This window comes from Hordeum vulgare, chromosome 2H (assembly GCF_904849725.1).
Source record: "Hordeum vulgare subsp. vulgare chromosome 2H, MorexV3_pseudomolecules_assembly, whole genome shotgun sequence".
NCBI classification, from domain to species: Eukaryota; Viridiplantae; Streptophyta; class Magnoliopsida; order Poales; family Poaceae; genus Hordeum; species Hordeum vulgare.
This window is the reverse complement of record NC_058519.1, coordinates 464170757-464192708: the sequence shown is the minus strand read 5'-3', so window position 1 is coordinate 464192708 and position 21952 is coordinate 464170757. Positions and strand designations below refer to the sequence as shown.

Below are 21952 nucleotides of genomic sequence, written 5' to 3'. Positions count from 1 at the left end.
GAATCCATGATGAGGGCTACTTATGGTTTGAGCACCAAAGATGATGATACTTGATTCTATCGCCTTATGCCTAGCTAAGGGCGTTAAACAATAGCGCTTGTTGGGAGCAAGGTTTTAAATTGCCGGCTATTGGATTTAGCGCCTGGCTTTTCCAATGAGCTATTTGGGGCTATAGCTGGGCTATTTGAGGCTATAGCAGGCTATAGCGGCAAGATTGTGAAGGAAAGCAAAATAGCTGGACACCGCACAAACAGCAATAGCGGCAGCTATAGCTGATAATAGCCGGCAATTTAAAACCCTGGTTGGGAGGCAACCCAATGAATTTATATTTGCTTTTTTGCTTTCTGTTTTGTTGTGTCCACACCATCTTAATTCTGTTATGGTTGTGTTTTTTATGTTTCTTTTAGTGTTTGTGCCAAGTAGAACCTTTATGACTAGTTTTGGTGATGGTTGTTTGATCTTGCTGAAAAAGACATAAACTTTGCGCTCACGAAATTATTTTTAATTCCTATCCAGAAAGAGATTTTGAGTTGATTCTTTTTGTTGATGGTTTATATGCGAATTTCCCTAATTTTCATAATTTTTTAGAATTGTTGGGATACCAGAGGTATACGAAGTATACATATTGCTACAGACTGGTCTGTTTTTGACAGATTCTGTTTTTGTTGTGTTGATTGCTTATTTTGATGAAACTATGGATAGTATCGGGGGGTACTAGCCATGGAAAAGTGAGAATAAAGTAATATAACATCAATCTAAATAGAAATCAAGTTTACTACAGTACCTAAAAAGAGTGGTGGTTTGTTTACTTATGCTAATGATATCACGAGTTTCTGTTTAAGTTTTGTGTTGTGAAGTTTTCAAGTTTTGGGTGATGTTCTCATGGAAAATGGGATAAAGAGTGGAAAGAGCTTAAGCTTGGGGATGCCCAAGACTTTCCAAGCCAAATTAAAGGACACCAAAAAGCCTAAGCTTGGGGATGCCCGGGAAGGCATCCCCTCTTTCATCTTCAATCCATCGGTAATGTTACTTGGAGCTATATTTTTATTCACCACATGATATGTGTTTTGCTTGGAGCGTCGTGTATTATAGGAGTCTTTTTTTTGTCACAATCATCGTTGTTGCACACCTTTTTGAGAGGTACATGCACTCATCGTGAAATTGTTAGAATACTCAATGAGCTTCACTTATATCTTTTGAGTTAGGCAATTTAGCTCGCATGTTCTTCACTTATAATTTTTGAGCTAGATAATTTTGCTCTAGTGCTTCACTTAAATCTTTTTAGAGCACGGTGGTGTCATATTTTGAAGAAATAAAAACTCTCGATCTTCACTTATATCCTTTTGAGAGTGATCTCTCTAAGTAACTTGTTAATTGGCGAGTGCTATGAAATTAGTCCTAAATATGATAGGCATCCAAAGAGGATATAATAAAAACTTCCATATTCATGTGCATTGATCAGTAAGAGAAGTTTGATTCCTCACAATTAGTTTTGAGATATGGATATGGTAATATTAGAGTTATGTTAGTAGGGTGTTGTGAATCTAGAAATACTTGTATTGAAGTTAGTGATTCTCGTAGCATGCACATATGGTGAACCGCTATGTTAGGAAGTGGGAGCATAATTGATTTATTGATTGTCATCCTTTGTGTGGCAGTCGGGATCGCGCGATGGTTAAACACCTACCAACCCTTCCCCTAGAAGTATGCGTTTAGCACTTTGTTTTGATTACTAATAAAACTTTCGCAATAAGTATATGAGTTCTTCATGACTAATGTGAGTCCATGGTATAGATGCACTCTCACCCTTCCACCATTGCTAGCCTCTCTAGAGCCACGCAAATTTCGCCGGTGCACAAACCCACCATATACTTTCCTCAAAACAACCACCATACCTACCTATTACGGCATTTTCATAGCCATTCCAAGATATATTGCCATGCAACTCCCACCGTTCCATCTCATGACATGTGCCGTCACTTTCATATTGCCACTGCATGATCGTAAGATAGCTAGCGAGATGTTTCAACGTCATACGTTAAGCTAGATCGTTGCACATCCCGGTACACTGCCGGAGGCATTTCATATAGAGTCATTATTGTTCTAAGTATTGAGTTGTAAGTAAATAAAAGTGTGATGATCATCATTATTAGAGCATTGTCCCATGTGAGGAAAAAAAAGGTCAAAGATGCCCACAAAAAATGAAAACAAGAGGCCAAAGAGCCCAAAAAAATGATGAGAGAAAAAGAGAGAAGGGACAATGTACTATCCTTTTCCACACTTGTGCTTCAAAATAGCACCATGTTCTTCATGATAGAGAGTCTCTCGTTTCGTCACTTCCATATACTAGTGGTAATTTTCATTATATAACTTGGCTTGTATATTCTAAAGATGGGCTTCCTCAAAATTGCCCTAGGTCTTCGTGAGCAAGCAAGTTGGGTGCACACCCACTAGTTTTCTTTTTGAGCTTTCACACACTTATAGCTCTAGTGCATCTGTTGCATGGTAATCCCTACTCATTCACATTGATATCTATTGATGGGCATCTCCATAGCCCGTTGATACGCCGAGTCGATGTGACCATCTCCTCCTTTTTGCCTCACAATCTCCACCACACTCTATTCCACCTATAGTGCTATATTCATGGCTCACGCTCATGTATTGCGTGAGAGTCGAAAAAGTTTGAGAAAGTAAGAGTGCGAAAACAATTACTTGGCCAATACCGGGGTTGTGCATGATTTAAATTCGTTGTGTGGGGATGATGGAGCATAGCCAGACTATATGATTTTGTAGGCATAACTTTCTTTGGCCTTGTTATTTCAAAAGTTCACGATTACTTTGCTAGTATGCTTGAAGTATTATTGTTTTTATGTCAATAGTAAACTATTGTTTTCAATCTTATGGATCTGAACATTCATGCCATAAGAAAGAAGTTATAAAGTACAAATATGTTAGGTAGCATTCCACATCAAAAATTCGGTCTTTATCACTTCCCTACTCGAGGACGAGCAGGAGTTAAGCTTGGGGATGCTTGATACGTCTCCAACGTATCTATAATTTTTTATGGTTCCATGCTATTATCTTGTCAACTTTGGATGTTTTATATGCATGAATATGCTACTTTATATCTTTTTTGGGACTAACCTATTAACTCAGTGCCAAGTGCGAGTTTCTGTTTTTTCTGTGTTTTTGACCTTTTTCAGAGAAGAATATTAAACGAAGTCCGAACGGAATAAAACATGCGGGATGATTTTTTTCCATAACACAAGATACGCAGGGGACTTTAGAACCAAGGCACGAGACCTCGGGGGAGGTCACAGGCCCCCTAGCCGCGGCCTCGGGGTGCGCCTAGCAGGCTTGTGGGCCCCACGTGGCTCCTTTGCCCTACCTCTTTCGCCTATAAATTCTCTAAAATCCCAAAACCTCCGAGGGGAGCCACGAAAATACTTTTCCGCCACCGCAAGCTTCTGTCTCCGCAAGATCCCATCTGGGGACCGTTCTGGTGCCCTGCCGGAGGGGGATTCGGACACGGAGGGCTTCTTCATCAACACCATTGCCTCTCCGATGATGCGTGAGTAGTTCACCACAGACCTTCGGGTCCATAGCTAGTAGCTAGAAGGCTTCTTCTCTCTCTTGGATCTTCAATACAAAGTTCTCCATGATCTTCATGGAGATCTATCCGATGTAACCTTCTTTTGCGGTGTGTTTGTCGAGATCCGATGAATTGTGGATTATTATTTGAGTCTCCTCTGATCTCTTATATGCATGATTTCGTATCCTTGTAATTCTCTTCGAGTTGTGGGTTTCGTTTGGCCAACTTGATCTATAATTCTTGCAATGGGAGAAGTGCTTGGTTTTGGGTTCATACCGTGCGGTGTCCTCACCTAGTGACAGAAGGGGTAGCGAGGCACGCATCGTGTTGTTGCCATCAAGGCTAAAAAGATGGGGTTTATATCATGTTGCATGAATCTATCCCTCTACATCATGTCATCTTTCTTAAGGAGTTACTCTGTTTGTTATGAACTTGTCACATCCCAATTTTCGTAAATTCGGATGTTAATAGATCATTCATTTGCATTCCATATTTTATGCATCATTGCGTTCCTCAGGAAAAAAAATTATCGTTATGTGGCTGCGGGCAATTTATTTGAGTGGAGATAATATGACTTCTCCCCCCCCCCCCCCCCCCGTCGAATTAAAGTGCATAACGTTTCGAATTTTTATGTTAAAGTCACCATTTTGGTTTTGCAAATTTTCTAAAACTCCGAAGTATTTTTTGTTGAGTTTTTCGATTGAGTTGTGTGACCTATTGCATAAAACTTTTTTTTAAAAGTTGCATTAGGTGGAACTAGGATTCCTATATATATTATATATATATATATTAGTTGTATATGTTATTTTGTTTTCTCCTAGTATTCTAGTGCATATACGTATATTAGTACCTACTCTGTTTCTAGTATTTTTGTTAGCTAGGAAAATATATATTTTTTCTGTTTTGTTTTTTTTCTTTCTTTTTGTTGCTGCTGTTTGTTTGTTTTTCAAAAAATAAAAAATATAGAACTGCCAGGCCGAGCCACAAGGGCTCAGCCCAGCCCCCATGCATGCACGCATGCAATTTCCATGCATGCACTCCCTCCCCACGTGAGTACTCCCTCCCCTTTCCTTATTTCTCTCCTTTCTTCTTTCTCTCCCTCCTTTTCCTTTTACTCCCCACGTTCACCTCTCCCTCTCTTTCCTATTTTCTCTCCCATGATCTCCTTCCCAAAGTTCTCCCTCTCCTTCCTTCTACTCCCCTCCCCTAAGCCTATATAAACCCCCCCCCCACCGTCACCTCTCCCCAACCCTAGCCGCCGTCTCTCCACCGCCGCCTCCACAAGCCGCCGCCGGCACCTCACCCCACCGCCGCCCTAGCCGCCGCCGCGAGCAGCGGCAGCAGCCCGAAAGCTGCTGCACCTCGGCCTCGCCGCGGAGGAGGAGCCCTCCCCAAACTCTCTCTCCACCGCCGCCTCTTCCCCGCGGAGGAGGAACCTCACCGCCGCCGCCCGACGCCCCACCGCCCGGAGCTACTCCCTCCTTCCTCGCCGGCCATCTCCTTTCTTGCCGGTGCAACACCTCCAGCAGCGGGTAGCAACCTCTCTCTCTCTATTTCATGCACTCCATCTCAGCCATTAGAAGCTTGCCACGTGTGCCTCTCATTAGCACTAGCAGTTTCGTAATTTCTGTCCAGATTTCGAAAACAGAAACGTTCAATATTGTTTTGATCACAACTTTTTATCCCTACGTCCAATGACATTGATTATTTTCCCAGTAGCTCACAAATTTCCTGTAGTTTTTAAAAATATATAATTTTTCTGTGTTTGGAATTTTTAAATATAAGTTAGAGCAGATTTAGTTTAAACACTGTTTTGCCTATTCCAAGAGTTTGAAAAATGATATTGAGTTGATTCTTTTTGCTACTGTTTTCTAGTGATAAAATCTTACTGTGGTAGAATTTTCAGAATTTTCCAAGTATTTTTACTGGTGTTTTTAGCAGAAACAAGTTTCTGTCCTACCGACGCGCGATAAAATTCTTTTGCGTAGTCGTTTGCCAATCATTGCATGTGATGTTATTTTTACTCGTGGCATGATTGAATTGCTTATGGTGTGCTTTGTGTTTGTATCGGTAGATCATCCGGAGTGCGAAGCGTGTTACTTAGAGACGCTCGAGCAGGACAACTATCATCAAGGCAAGTCATCTTTGATCATGTTATTTTTACCTATGTTTTCAATGCATAGTAGATCACCTTCTTTGCCCTATTTGCATGCTGCCTAGGTACTTGGAAACTTTAGTCATAGTTGTAGTATCATGTGGTAGGAAACACAACAACCCCGATACTTGGCCCCGGGACGACAATGTTATATTTTCTATGCTTAAGTAGACGGGTTATCGGTTGAGTGTAATCCACGAGTGATGCGAGGTTGATATAATAATCAAGACCGGACTAAGACAAGATTTTCAAGACCTCGGACGCAATGCAACACTGGGTGAAGGACGGTTGATCGGCTCCCTGGAAAACCCAGTGGATGCCCGGGATGCTGGAGAGGCCATGTCATCCTGCGGAAAGCTTCACCCAGGCTCAAAGGGACGGACGGAGACTTCAAGACTCAAGGCTTACCTGCACAGCCACAAGTCATTATGGGCTCTGGCTTGGTTGGACAACGCGGCGACTCTGGACAGGCGGTGCTAGCAGATGTAGACGAACGGTGGGAATGGATGGGCACCGACAGGGATTCAGAGGGACCCGTTGAAAGACCATGTTTTGATCATCTGGTCTCCAAACACCCTGAAGTGCGATCAAATCTTGTGGGGAACGTGTGCAAAACTCTGCAGAGTACTCAACCTAATCGATTAGCCGTGTCCACGGTCATGGACAACTTGAGCCGAAGGCATTGAATTTCCCCTGAACTCTCGACACAACTTAATAATGATGTGGGTGTTAACAACTATTCGGGTACGAGAACTGGTTGGCGGAACCATCTCGTTAACAACAAATTATGTAGTAATATTTTGCTTTCGACCCCTTTTGTTGTAGGAGAAAACTGGCTTTATGCAAAAACTTAGCTCCACCGGCCAAATATGCATGTAGAGATAGTTGATTATTATTTTACCCCCCCCCCTCTCTTGATGATTTGCCAGCATATTCAATATGCTGACCTACACGGCTGCAACGTATCATGTTGCAGAGTACTTTTCCGACCAGGAGTGAGGCTACGATTCTACGCTCAGCGACATGCCCTTGGAGTCGGATGGACTCGTCTACCTGATGCTTCCGCTTAGTCTTCGTTAGATAATCTCATGAGTTGGCCTTCAGCCACTTTATTGTACTCCTTTATTGTAATAAAGTACTCTTTATGAGATTTCGATTAATAAAGCTGTGTGATTGCACTCTTGAATATATACATTATGTACTGTGTGTGTACCAGCATGATCTTGGGATGGTACAGAAACACCAGAGGCTTGACTCGTTGAGTCGGGTCGCTACAGAACTCAATACACTAGATGCATGCTGGATAGCGACCAATGTGTGGAGTAATAGTAGTAGATGCAGAAAGTATCAGTCTTCTTGTCTCGGACGTGATGCATATATGTATGATCATTGCCTTAGATATCATCATGACTTTGCACGATTCTATCAATTGCTCGACAGTAATTCGTTCACCCACCGTAATACTTGCTATCATGAGAGAAGCCTCTAGTGAACACTATGGCCCCCTGGTCTACTTCACATCCTATTTTCAGATCTATAGTTTTACTTTGTTGCACTTTTCACCTTCAGATCTCACCTTGCAAATAATCATGAAGGTATTGACAACCCCTTTATAGCGTTGGGTGCAAGTTTGTTTGTTTTTGCGCAGGAACATTGGTGCCTCATCTTGATACTCCTACTGGACTGATACCTTGGTTCTCAAACTGAGGGAAATACTTATCGCTACTGTGCTGCATCACCCTTTCCTCTTCAAGGGAAAAACCAACGCAAGCTCGAGAAGTAGCAGGGCTTATAAACATTATTAAGTTACAAACTCTTGGTTCTTCTGAAGTGTTTTGATGTAATGAGTTGTAACTTAAGCCTGATGGTGCTCTGACTTTTTTGAACGTTTTTCTTCGCATGCTTATTCCTCAAAGTCTATTAATGCACGCATGCTGAAATTCGTCAGACACCATTTTTTCATCATGCATTTTTAAATTCCTCATTTTATATGTCAAATGTATGCATGATTTACAAGATACAGGGTGAGATCTCCATGATAGAAATCATCAATGTGCATCTGCTGAGAAAAGCAAATTCCTCAAAATACGCACATCTTCACGGGGAGTCTCTCGGTATCTTGATTTCAAATTCCTCAAACTCAGTATTTACACTTCATATTTTTATTCCCGTTGAGAACTTAACCTAATTGTCATCAACCACCAAAAAGGGGGAGATTGTAACTGCATCTAGTGCCCTTAGTGATTTGGGTGGTTTGAAGACTTATAGGTTAAGTAACTAATGTGTTTATAAGTGTACACATGCTCTATAAGTCGTTGAGGAGTTTGAGTTATACGATGAATATCGACCCCTAAAAATGTATGTCTTCGACTGAAGAAATTGGCCTAAGCTTGAAGACTTTGATCGCGAAGAAATTGCGATGAAATTGATATTCCTCATGAAGATATTGAAGATGAGAAATTCGGTGTGTCGTGAAGAAAAACTGCATGAAGACTTCGAAGCTTGAAGACTTACTCTTTCTGTTTTGTTTTCTTTACTCTTGACTCATAGGAACACCGTACTGTTAAAGGGGGTCGAGGTAATACTACGGAGTGAATTTCCTCATGATGCTCAACCCAAGCCTAAACCTACAAAAGCCTCAAGTGAGGAATATGAGAGATATGAGGACTTTCACAGTTGAAAGTTCCGACCGTTGCCGCGACATGCGCCACCTCACCGATCTTATCCACCCAACGATCACAATATTTAAGGGCATTTATGTCAAATCATGTCGGGATGCTCCCAGGCTATAAATACCCCCCCCCCCCCCCACACACACACACACAACCACTGGCTGGTTGGCTGCTCCAAGAGAAACTGACACTTGTCATTTAGAGCAACCCAAATTCCTCAGAGTCTTCGAGAGTAAATCATCAAGTGAGGAAATACCCCAAACACCAAACCAGAAACCAAAAACCAAGTGATTGAGCATCACTGAAGAATTTGTTCCTGTGTGGAACTGAAGCCTTTTACCTTTGAGGACTGCGCATCCTCCACACAGTTAGGCGTCATGGTCTAGATCATCCAGCAGTCAATTGTGGATCGCTGGTGACCGAGTTTGTGAGGGTTTGGAAGTCTACCCTGAAGACTTACCACGAGTGTTGGGCGAGGACTGTGTGTCCTTAGCTCAAGGAGAATACGGTAGGGATTGTGTGTCCTTTGGTTTCAATACCAAGCCACTCCAAACCAGACGTACGACTGTCACAGCAGTTGGAACTGGGTCACCAACAATTGTCTTCATCGTGATACGGGTTCTATTTCTTCAACTCTTTCAATTCCTCAATATTGTATGTTGAAGACTTTCATTGTCACTATTTGAAGAATTTGCAGAAGACTTTCACTAAATTTCCTCAACCTCAAATTCTTCATACCAGTTAATCTTCACCTTCTTATTTTGTGTCTGCATATTGTGCAAACCGATTCTAATAATCTTCCTCAAGTAAACTGATGTTGTAATCTTTGCACCTCTAATCATGTGCTATTTCCGCTGCATGATATTCATCAATGAGGAATTTCCTCAAAAGGAATTTCCTCAGCGATGAAATTCTAAAAATCGCCTATTCACCCCCCTCTAGTCGATATAACGCACTTTCACAAATTCGCTCCAAGCAATGTGCTTTCCTCGGGTATAGTAATCTCCACAAGGGATTTAAGTGTCTTGATACCTCCACAAGGCGGGTATACATCTCTCAAGATGGTGTCTCTGACGAAAACATGTTTCCCTTCTCCACCCTACATCCCAATGTCGGTGCTCGTTTACATTCGGAAATTCTTTTGTTGTCTCCGGAGCTTCTTAATCCATCTGGTCATGGGGGCGAAATTAGTACTGATGATCATATATATAAAAGCCCTACTAATAATGGAGGCAGCGTGAAACAAACGCAGCTCCAAACCGTGATTTATGCAGTTAAACCCTAGAGCTTCTGGCACAGAACACGAAGAAGATCCACCTGCGAGCACAGATCCCGCGGGGTTTTGTGGACCCGGCACGGAAAACACGCCAGTGCTCCTGACGTCGTTGCCCTCTCGCTCTCAAGCGGGCCAATCAATGGACGAGGCACCCGTTAATGCACGCACTCGGTCGGGTGGCTCGGTGGAGTCATCGCACGGCTCGGTCGGGTCCACGCCCTCGCACGTCAGGTGGCAAGAGCCGAGTGGGCAAGATGTGGCCGGCTCGAATGGTCCATAGAGCAAGCGGGCTTCACTGTCCCCGGACCCATAGGCGCAAGCTTCGAGTTTGATTGAGGGCGCGACGGTGGATCTGCCAGCACGTGGTCGATCTACAGTCGCACGAACGGACGAGGTCGGATCCTCTGTGACAGACAATCCTGTGCCGCTACGTATCACCACACGCTCTCAAAAAGGTATTAAAACCCATCATTTACAAAGATGGTACAATCAGGTATGACAAAAAAATCAAAGCTGCAAATTTTGCTGCTACTGGAGAACCGCAAAACCTAAGTGAAGCTCTAGCTAAGAAAATTTGGAAAAATCCATGAATGTTGAATATGAGCACTCATTAAAAATCAAACTTGGCGTCTAGTTCCTTTCAAGCAAGGGAGGGACATCATAGATTGTAAATGGGTATACAAAAATAGAAGGAAACCTCATGGTACAATAGATAGATATAAGGCTAGATTAGTAGCTAAAGGCTTCAAGCAACGGTACAGTATTGATTATGAAGACACATTCAGTCCATTTGTTAAAGCTACTACTATCAAACTTGTTCTCTTTATTGTTATGTCTAGGGGATGGAATCTTCTCGAGTTGGATGTTCAGAGTGTGTTCTTACATGGCGTTCTCGAGGAAGAAGTCTATATGAGACAACCACGTGGGTTTGAGGGTAGGTCCAAACCACAACATGTGTGCAAGTTGGATAAGGCCCTATATGGCCTAAAACAGGCCCCTAGAGCCTGGTACTCAAGGTTGAGCGCAAAGCTACAAAAACTTGGGTTTCGAGCTTCAAAGGGAGATACCTCACTATTCTTCTTCAAAAAAGGGAAGGTGATGATATTTATGTTAATATATGTTGATGACATAATTGTAGCTAGTTCATCTCAGGGGGTTACCTCAGCATTACTAAGAAATCTGAAAAATGAATTTGCACTTAAGGATCTTGGAGAATTAAATTACTTTCTAGGCATTGAGGTAAAGCACATGCAAGATGGTATAGTGTTAACTCAGGAAAAATATGCCAGGGATGTGATCAAACGTTTAGGGATGAAAGATTGCAAACCTTCGAGTACACCCATTTCCACTACTGAAAAATTATTATTGCTTGAAGGGAAATGACTTAGTCCACAAGAAGGGACCAAGTACAGAAGTGTTGTGGGTGAACTTCAGTATTTAACTTTGACAAGACCAGATATATCCTTTTTTGTTAACAAGGTATGTCAAAATTTACATGCTCCTACTTTTGTGCATTGGACAGTTGTAAAAAGAATATTAAGGTATATTCGAGGAAGTTCTGGAACATGGTTGAGAATATCTAAGTCTTCCTCAACAGGTGTGCGTGCATTTTCTAATGCTGACTGGGCTGGATGTCCTAATGGTAGGAGGTCTACTCGGGGCTTTGCTATATTTCTTGGTTCTAATCTCATATCATGGAATGCCAAGAAGCAAGCAACTGTCTCTAGGTCCAACACCAAAGCAGAATATAAATCTCTGGCGAATACAACAACTGAGATAATGTGGATAGAAACTTTACTTGATGATCTGGGCATAGGAAGATCAAGTGTTTCACAGTTATGGTGTCATAACCTTGGGCAACATATCTATCTGCAAACCCTGTGTTTCATGCTAGAACAAAGCATATAGAAACTGACTGTCACTTCGTCCAAGAAATTGTTGGAGAGACGGTTTATTCCAACAGGAGATCAAGTTGCTGATGGTTTCACCAAACCTTTGCAAGCTCGACAATTTCAAGCCTTCAAGAACAATCTGAACCTTGACATGTTAAGATTGAGGGGTGATGTTAAACGATAGGCTTGATCTATACACATGATATGTCACGTTTAGTTTCTCTGTATCGTGTTGTACCTTGACAGGTTGTTACTAGCGATAGGTTTGTTAGGAGTAGATATTATCTCATGTAGACTTGGAGTAGAAGGAAAGCTAGTAACACCCTGCGCCACCATGTAATCTCTCTGGCTATATAACACGAACGCGTCCCTGCCAAGATGGATACGCTTACCGCAAACAATTCTTCTGATAATAAGCACCCCCCCATAAAGACCTCCTCCCCGACGTCTTAAGCACCAGGGAGGGTAACCAGTGCCTACACGCACCTCCTCGTGGGCCGGCCCACACAAGGATGCGAGCGTTCGGCCGGGACACACCGGTTTCCCCGGTTCACTGGTCGCACTTGGACATTCCAACATTGACCGGTTTACCATTGACTTTTCAACAAAAATGTAATTTTAAGTAAACAAAAATGATTTCATGTGGAAGAAGCTAAGCAATGGGGTGATCAAAATAAATGTTGATGCATCTTTTCATGGTGATACTTTGTCTGGGGCTAGTGGAGCTATTGCAAGGGACAACAATGGTGACTGTTGCTGCAACAAACTGGTTTTGTCCACATGTTCGATCTGTTGATACTGCTGAACTAATTGCTATTCGGAATGACATTTTTCTGGCAACCAGTTTGGGATGTAATTCTTTGAAAATTGAACCGGATAACTCGTTTGTTGTTGATACATTGAATTCCACGGAGGAATACCTCGGCCCTGATGTGTCCGCCATCATGGCAGAGTGTAAACAAATGGTGCTTGAGTTTGGGAGGATTTCCTTCAAGCATTGCTATCGTGAAGCGAATCAAGTTGCGGATGAACTAGCAAAGAATTATTTTACCAATAGATATTCTAGTTTTGGGGAGGCTTTAATTTCTGATTTTATTTGTCATCTTCCTGTAAACGATATGTCTATTATTTGAGAAATACAAAGATACCCGTCAAAAAAATGTAATTTTAAAAATGTTCTCAAAAATCAAGAAAAATCCGATTTCAAAAAGAATTCACATTTTCAAAGAAAGTTTCTGAACTCGAGAAAGTTCACAGGTAAAAAAAAAATATCTCAGGATTCAAAAAATCATGAGTTCCTTAAAAGTTCATGCAAGTGAAAAAAAGATTCACGTGTCTGGCGGATTTGAGAAAAAAACACGGGCAAGAAGTTCACAAGTTTAAAAAAATGATTAACAAAAAAATCATAGATTTGAGGAAAGATTACGAAATTGAAAAAGATCACCACATTTATAAAAAGAAAATAGAAAAGAAAAAACCAAGTAAAAGTTGTCTAGAAAACAAAAAAGAAAAGAGAAAAAACTGATCAAAAGCTTCCCAGGTCCGAAACCTTCTAGAAGCTTCACAAAATCGGCTCGCTTTGCTTCCGAAAAAAATGGACGGGCTACGAAACGTTGAACAAAGAACTGTGCGCACAAGAAAACGTTTGCGGCCCAGAAAGGAAAGGAAAAAAGATTAATAAACCGAGCCCAAGGGCGAGGGTGTGTGTGCTTGTTTGCAACAATGCCTATTAGCAAGAAACAACTAGCAGAAAGAAGGATGGATGCATTTTTACTCCTTGCTCTTCAGCACGTACTCACACGAGGAACTCTCAAATTTTTATTTTTGACCATAATGTTTCGATCCCTTTACGTAAGTGATTGATAGCATGGCTAAGGAATCATAGTTCTTCTTCTATTTTTAGTGTGAACTCACTTTTATTTTATATGAAGATAGGGGTTTCATTACTTGGCTAACCGCTCGGTGGAAGACCTGGTTCTATCACACAAGGGCAGCTTTCGTAGTCCAGGATTATTTTCCTCACATGTAATTTAACTTTGTAGGGACTCCACACCTGGATTATGACATTGATAGCTTGAACAAGTTTCATAGAATCTGATTCTACAACAACTGTAATACATCTAGTCTTCAATGAAGTTTAAGCCGTATTGTAATGCCTTTAGGTTCTGCTGTTGCTACATCTAATAGGTGGTGAAGAGGCCAACATGCACCAGCTATGGCCTCGCCCTTATCGTTTCGAACCTCTGAGTTTTGCGCTTGCTTAACCTTTTATCTGGCCCTGGTTTATTCGAATCCATGTCATTCCTCTACCACACAGTCCATCCTACAAACTTCTGTGATTCTGAATGTGTTTTCCGATGCTATAATCTCGTGATCATGTGACATCTAGTTGCCCAAAGTGGTTTAGCATACAAAACGTCTCTTCATTTTAAGCTGTTCAACATCTCAAAGCACGCCTCATTCTGTCAAGTGTTGATGTCTGAGGCTGCCTCGTTCTTGCAAGTGCACTGAGAGACATGTTGCACAGTTTTCTTTTTAGGGACATGTTGCACAGCTTAACAGAACTAGACAGACGTATCACCAGGGAGCACCACAATGGTCGAGCAGCTTGACTCAACAGATGAGAAGTACGTAGTACAACAGAAACCATTCAAACACCAGATCGCATAGAAAGTCGCGGCTCTTGAGAGTACCTTTTATTCATTATTATTATTATCCCCGAACAAGGCAGCACTACATTGATGTCGTCTTAACTCACAGAGGCTATCGTTATTTTGTACTCCTGATAGTTACGCCTGATAACTTGGATCCTCAGTCGCGTCTAGAAAGGTGATATATCACTCGGCAGCCTTTCCTTTCCGGCGGTTGCTGCCGTCTGCGGAGGCTCCGGTGCCCCCCATCTCCACCAGGTAGCAGATCATCGAGTCCATGTCCTCGCCGAATATACTGTAGGCTTCCATCACTTGCATGTAGCTAAAGCCCATTGCTAGAAGAACCTGCATGCTGCTAGTCAGCACGGTGTCTGGGAGTACGAAACAATTCTCACTGCCTCTATCCGCTGCCGCCGAACCAGATGATCCAGTAACTACAGAGCACGAAAGCATCCCAGTTTCAGCCAAATAGCCGATCAATGGAGGCACTATAAATTTCCTCAAACAAAAGAGAAAGTATGCTTACTTGCGGCGGAAGAAGATGGCTCTGCCCCTGACCTTGATGACTTTCTGAAGTTAACCTGCTGCTGGTTCAGATACTCTGCCCGAGAGGCCTCCATCACCATCCGCTCTATTTCCTTCTCAGTTAACTCCAGATCAGAGTAGAGTCGCCCTTCAGCCAAAAGTGCCTAAAGTTGCACCAACAAAAGCATCAAGCGCACGCTATTTGATGATTTGACCTGTTTACTTAAAAACGTGCTTTGATGGAAAGTAAGAACACAGAAAGAAATAGACAGCTCACGTTCTCAATCTGCTGATCTTGCTGAGCTTTTATTGCAGCCTTCACCTGGTCCCTGTCAACACTGTTGGTCTATACACACAAGGAAGTGAAAGTTTATTTAACACAAACAGTTCACAAAACCATCCATCACAAAATGGTTAATAGGGAAATAATAACCACCAAGAATCATGCCCGACAAGGAAGTTTCCGAAGGCTTACCCCTCTAAGGGAGCTAAATCCCAGGCCTGCCCCAACTGTCAGCCGACGAGGATCAACAACTGAATTATAATGGTTACCGTGATGGTAACTTAACCTAACCGGAGGAACATCTGTGTTATAACTTCCCTGAAAAATGTTAATGGGATCTGCAACAAGAGCAAACCGATATGAGACTGAGAGTAAGAGAACTGGGGTTACAAAGAAGCACGGCTAAAATGCTAGAACGAAATTTACCTGTACTGTACGAATATATGTGAATTGGACGATTGTACATCTCAGCAAATGCCTGGATCTCAATGTTATTGCCATATACCTAGAAAATCAGGTAACCAATCAACACAAATCCATTGCAATTATAAAGAAGCTAAGGTGCTAAGTTTTTCTTTGTATCACATGACTCCTTTTTTGTATTTGATTTGAAGTCAGCTGCTGACTATGGGTGTGTTTGGTTTGAGCCCACCAAAATTTTGGCAGGACAGAAAACTTGGTATATCATTGCTGTTTGGATTATAGCCATTGCACCTGCCAATTTTTTGGATCCAACTAAGCTCGCAAATACTTTGGACAACTTGTATTAATTATTGCTTAGTTTGATACCGATTCAATTTTCATGATCAGCCAACAGAAATGGAAAGTGAGAATAGTATGAGTTGCTATTAGACATGGCTTAGCTGCACTAACGGAACTAAACATGCACTTCTATTCAAACAGGCGCTAGATGAAACGTGACGCGCTTGCATCCGTCAGCATGTACTCGTCCCGTTAATCCACTGCACTAATTGCTCTAATATTATGGTACAGAAGGAGGCCCCACATACGTAGAGCAGGCAAGCTCGGATACCAACTTTTTAGCGAGAGTTTTGCAAGCCATCAAGTACGCCCATGCATTGGCGAAAACTATACGGGAACTTAAGGGCGGGCTTTGGCGAACCAAAATTTTGGCATCCGTCCAAGCAACAGTCAAATCTCATGGGCAAGCCAAAAAATTGGTATGCCTAGTATTGGTTGTAAACCTAAATACCCTATATACATTGAAGCAATACTGCAATACTAAAAAGAACTCATGTGCGGCAGAACAGGTCAAGAAGTAGGAAGAAGTGCATGCCTCCCCATATCAAAGCACATATACTACCAAATACAGAATAAATAGGACATTTTAAGTAAGTCTCTACAGCAGTACAAGATCTAGACAGGTGGAAAATGCTTGTGCAGTGGGGCACAGGAATGAGGTATAAAATCGAACAGGAGTCAATACAAAAATTAATTCAATTGGAAAAATTGGAAAAGGCAATCTAATCTTGGAAGCCATGTTGTACAAATGAGGGACAAACATATATGTAAGTGATGATTTGCCTACCCATTTTAAGCAAGCATACAATGCATAGCCTACCTTATCTTTTCTTTTCCTTTTACAGTATGGTGTAAAGCCTTCCGTCATGAACTGAGAAAAATGATCCCGCTCCCTTTCCTGGAGTGAAAAAAGAAAAACACAATGAGCACTTCAATTGCCTCGCTATTGAGTATTAACTACGCCGGTCCAAAATAGGTAACACATATGGAAGTTGCATCAGTTTGCAAATAGATGTAATTTTGGGCTTCTGGGTGAAGATTTTTAAATGCCCTTTATTAATCACCTACATAAATGGGTATAAGATCCATGGGATTAACTATGCCAATAACTCAAGAGTTAAAAAAGTAGTTACTCCTCTTGTTTTACATGCATGAAGCTAACAAAATGACAAGTAAGCTAAACTAGATTGAACTAATAACAGTTTCATTCCATGTCGTATGCTGCGTCCCAAGCACAAAGAAGCCATGTAGTTTGCGCACACTTTCAACTGCTTACACTGAGTACCCAAATTCCATACTGTAGAGTATAGACTATAGACAGCAAAAAATTACTCTACTAGGAAAGCTAACTGTGGAAGTGGTGGCCACATGAGCAGTAGCATAACTAAAAAATTCTGCTGTAAACCACAGGGCACATTGCTAAAAAAAGAAGAGTGGGTAAATGATGAAAAAAATTGTGGAAAACTTAAAATAATATAATCAGATACATTCCTGCCAGCAGAAAAGAAAATTGTCAAATCAGCAATATGTGAGTTACTCGGTGCTACCTCTAAAGCTATCTTTCTTAACAGAAGGCTCACTGTCACCAATCAGCCAGGCAGCAACCTAATACCAGTCATCAACTAGAAGACTGGAACTAGGTGAAGTTAAACTATATACTATCCAGCAAATATTCATTTATATCTAGGTAGCATCCAAGTTTTTGGTAAACTTAGAACTTTTTGTTCTTCAAGATTTTGCCAGTTTACCCTCGTAACTTTCGCGCCTTATTGGTGTTCTCCTTATACAGACAACACACATATTAGTGCATGTTCAAGAAAAAAATGCGTCTAGATTATTGTAAACCAAGCAAAGTGGGTTGAACGAGGAGACAAGGAAATAATATGCTAAAATAATGAATAGCCAGAGCTTGTGAATTGAATTAATGAATTAAAAGTGTAGGCATAAGTGCTATTACGCTACTCATTGTCAATAAATGATTGTCTCGGAAACACAAATTTTAACTCTGGAAAATTACTACTCAGATGAAAAGATGCAACCTACCATATAGTCAACACACATCTGCCTAGCCATGTCATACGTTTCTGGATCACCATAAACTTGATCAGCAACTGCTCTGAATAGGCAATTCCCATCTGCAGCCATCTTTCTTATTTCAAACCCTTTCACTCTCCTTAGTTCATGTTCGAACATATGCTCCCTTTCCTGAGGGAAATAAAATACATCAGGACCAGTACAAAATTATACTTACTCACCATGTACGTAGAAATCACACTAATAAATATAAGCAAAAGACAATGGCATTTTATGGACCAGGATTAGAAAGGCATATCAACTTACTTATCAGAATAAGCAATCAAAGCAAACATCTATTATTTTACTCTTAACTAAAAATAGCTCCTCACAAGTGCACCATTCAGTGTACGTAGCAAAACAGCCACTAACAAATATAAGAAAGAGACATTGAGATTTTATAGACCAGGATTATATATGCATATCTACTTACTAATCATAATAAGCAATTAAAGCAATCATCTACTATTCATACTCCTAACTAAAAACAGCTCCATCAAAGTGCACCACTCAGCGTGCATAGGAAAGCAGCCACTAACAAATATAAGCAAGAGACACTGAGATTTCATAGACCAGGATTATATAAGCATATCTACTTGCTAATCATAATAAGCAATTACAGGAAACGTGTATTATTCATACCCCTCACTAAACCCAGCTCCCCAAAAGTGCACCATTCAGTTGCAAGGGATCCAAAATATCTACGGCATTACCTTCATATCGTATCATATATCAATGTTGATGTAGTACATAAACTAACTATACTAACTATATACGTAAGATCCAAAATTAAAGCCCACAAGTATAATAGAACCAGACAAGAGAACATACCGAATCATCATAGCTAGAGGTGTAACAGGCACCTTGCTCATCTGCACTATTGTACCCTTCACAATCAGCAAGTGACCTAGGGGAAGAAGGGCGAGAACCTGAAGCAGATGTCCAAGCTGCCACCGGTGGCCAAGCAGCTGGCCTTCTTGAAGATCCGATCCGCACACCATTTGAGCTTCCAGATCCCATTCTCCTCAACCCATTATTACCAGATGATGATGGTTTTGGTGGTGGAGCTGGGGGAGGCGGTGGGTGTGATGCTGCGCCGGTTATCTGTGATGGCACTGTGCCTGACTGCATAGAATTCCCCTGCTCAAACTGATTGGAAAGCTGGAGTCCTGACAGCTCCACCAAGAAAGGGGGATCGGTCGCATTGGAGTCATCCTTGGGAGGTTTCTCCCTCTCAGATCTCTCTTCCACATGACTTGAACTCTCGGACACAGTTTCAACCAGCCTTGAAGGATCATTGTTACTACTTTCGCCACCCTCAAGTAGATGCTCAGTTGTATCACCTGAAGCCAAGAGCTCCAGTGGCTGTGGCTGCACCGTAAGCTCCTCCTCCCGGGTAGCAGCTGCTGGCTGGTTCTGCTGCTGCTGTTGCTGCTGCAGTGGCTGTGAGCCCGAGCGAGCCGAGTTGGACGAGGAGCCACCGGGCCCACGCTGCACGAAGATCCTCGTCATTCCCCAGTTTCGTCAGCGAAGGCTCCGCGTCTCAACACCAGCAACCCTCTGGAATTAGAGGGATATAGGGGCGCCCTTGTCCCGTGTGCGGACCTTGGGAGCGGTGAACCTGAGGCCTCCGCCGCCGCTGCCAACGAAGCTGCTCCTCTCGTCGTCGCCGGCGGCCAATCTGAGCATTAGACTGCCAATTCTCATCAGAACCAGGGCGACGCCGCTGACCTCGAGGCCTCAGATCACAAAACCCTAGCTCCCCCGAGATCGTGACGCGCAGGCTATCCCCGGACGGCAAGGGCGGCGCACCACCCTCCCAAAACCCTGAATAGCCCGCCAATTCGATCAATCCCGACGAAACAAGACAAATTTCCTAGGGTTCCGTTGGGGGGTCGGGCGGGTTACCTCGTCGGGGAATCCGGTGGGCGGGGCGACGGGGACGGCTCCGGGCTGAGGAGGGTGGACCGTGCTAGGGTTTATGGGACGGAGATTCGCGTCGTCGCGTGATTCTGTCGCGGGTGCTTCGGGGGATTCAGTTTTGGGTGGAGAGAGAAAGAGTAGCAGTAGGTGAGGCTGGGAAGAAGACGACGATGGAGAGGAAGAAGGGAGACGAGGGGCGAGAGCGTGCCAACATTTTATAAGCGGAGAAAGGAGGGTGGCCATCCGAGGATGACATATGGGACCGAAGAGCAGCGTCTGTAAGCAATGGACGGTAGTCGCTACGCCCTTGGTTTTGTGTTGCCACGAATCCCGTTTGTGGCTTTGTATTTGGGTAGATAGATAGGACCGAGGCCCAATTCGGCCACGATTTCTTACCTTTTCTTCTTCTCAAATCCTTTTTGTGGAATTTCTTCTCAAAGTTATTCTTTTGTTTGATAATGAGCAGGTGATCTCGACTCATAAATTAGGAAAAAAAATCTGTGACTAGATGCACGTGCTTTTGACGGCGTTTTCTATGAGTTCTACCTTAGAGAAGCCAATATAGCAGTACATAAAATATAGCTAAATATTTTTTGATTTATTAGGATATTTATACTTGAATCAATGAATCCCCTAGCTTTCTCATGCAGTCGCTTATAGTTATTATTATTTTGAAAGATCCAGCTATGCTCGCGTTTCATTCATTAGCAGAGAGAGGGCGGAAAAACATGTGTTGATCAAGTGATCGACGGTGCTAAGAGAAAGAAGAGTACAAAAAAAGAAAGCCAGTCCAAGTTTCCTATGCTGGCGGACATCTACTCATCTCCCACGGTATATCTCCGAAGGGGTGCTCAATGCAGGCTGCTCCTGCAATCCTTCATTGCTTCATGTCCCGACGATATGCTTCGATGATGGCTCTAACGCATGGCATCTTCCTCCTGAAAGTGCACTCATTACGCTCCAGCCAGATGTGCCAGGCTACTAGCGCAATCATCGACCTCGTTCCCTTCCTGAGCTGGGAGTGGCCGCGTTGATGATCATCTGGACACGCTTCGTCGTCGTGATTCTGGAGCTCCAAACCGCCTGTGCCACGGAGTGGCATCCACGCCGTGTTGTCGTCGTGTTCCATGCATGGATGGCAAGCGGACACTCCTAGAACAGGTGCATAGAGGACTCAAGATTTCGAAGGCAAAGCTGGCAGAAATAGCAATTCTCCCAACCGCTCCACTGCAGCCAGTCGTTGCACCACAACCGATCGAGGTGGAGCAGCAAAAGAAACATCTGGAGCTTGCCGAGTGCCTAGATCCGCCAGATGGTCTTGGGGAAGCTAGTTGGCGGACTAGCCTGAACTGAGTGGCGTAGGCGGACCACGCTGAGTACAACCCAGAGCTACTAGCAGTCTAACGTATCATGTCGTTCCGTCCCTCCTTGATGGTTATGTCCGCGTTCCTGATCTCCCTGGCCAGCTGGAGCACGCTATGCATGACGTTGTCTGGGTCACCATGGGGAAGATCAAGTATCCATCACCCCTCATGCAGCACGTCGCAGACGGTTCTATTCTTCCTCATGGAGCGTGCGAAGACCATAGGGTAAGCCACGCGCAGCTGCCTACCGCCCCGCCACGAGCTTGTCCAGAAGGAGGTCGTTGCCCCATCGCCGATGGTGACCGTCGTGTTGGAGGCGAAGAGGGCTTGATTAACCGTGTTGCATGGCGTGCTTGTTCCAACCCATGGCCATTCTGGATGCGTCCAGGAGAGCCAGAGCAAGCGTAGCCGGAGGACGCACGCGAACTTGTCCAGGTCATGGATGCCAAGTCCACAGTGGGACTCCTGCGTGGTGACCGTGCTCCATGCTACCTTGCATTTGCCTCCCGTCCCCTCTTTGTCATGCGCCCATAAAAAAGGCCGCCTGGCTTTGTCGGTGTCTTTAACAAACTTCTTTGGTGCCCTAAGCACCGTTAGCGCGAACGTCGGCATGGCGGAGAGGACGCATCAGACTAAAATCCCATGACCAGCGTTATGCATCAATCTTCCCTTCCAACCAGCTAGTCGCGCATGGATCCTATCGAGGATGAACTGAAGATGAACTAATCTAACCCTAACAATGGTAATGAGGAGACCTAGATATGAGATAGGCAATGTGCTACTA

At 43.1% G+C, this 21952-nt stretch overlaps 1 protein-coding gene across 1 annotated transcript; it reads right to left on the bottom strand.

Annotated features, from left to right (window-relative positions):
* Window positions 1-14251: 14251 nt before the first annotated feature.
* LOC123426671 (OVARIAN TUMOR DOMAIN-containing deubiquitinating enzyme 6) lies at window positions 14252-19996 on the bottom strand. The gene is made up of 9 exons (XM_045110539.1): window positions 19790-19996; window positions 18713-19708; window positions 17852-18013; window positions 16629-16706; window positions 15473-15551; window positions 15239-15384; window positions 15041-15109; window positions 14765-14927; window positions 14252-14672 (listed from the first exon to the last, which is right to left on the bottom strand). The coding sequence occupies exons 2-9, from the start codon at window positions 19391-19393 to the stop codon at window positions 14425-14427; spliced, it is 1626 nt and encodes a 541-aa protein (XP_044966474.1). The 5' UTR covers window positions 19394-19708; window positions 19790-19996; the 3' UTR covers window positions 14252-14424.
* Window positions 19997-21952: the final 1956 nt, after the last annotated feature.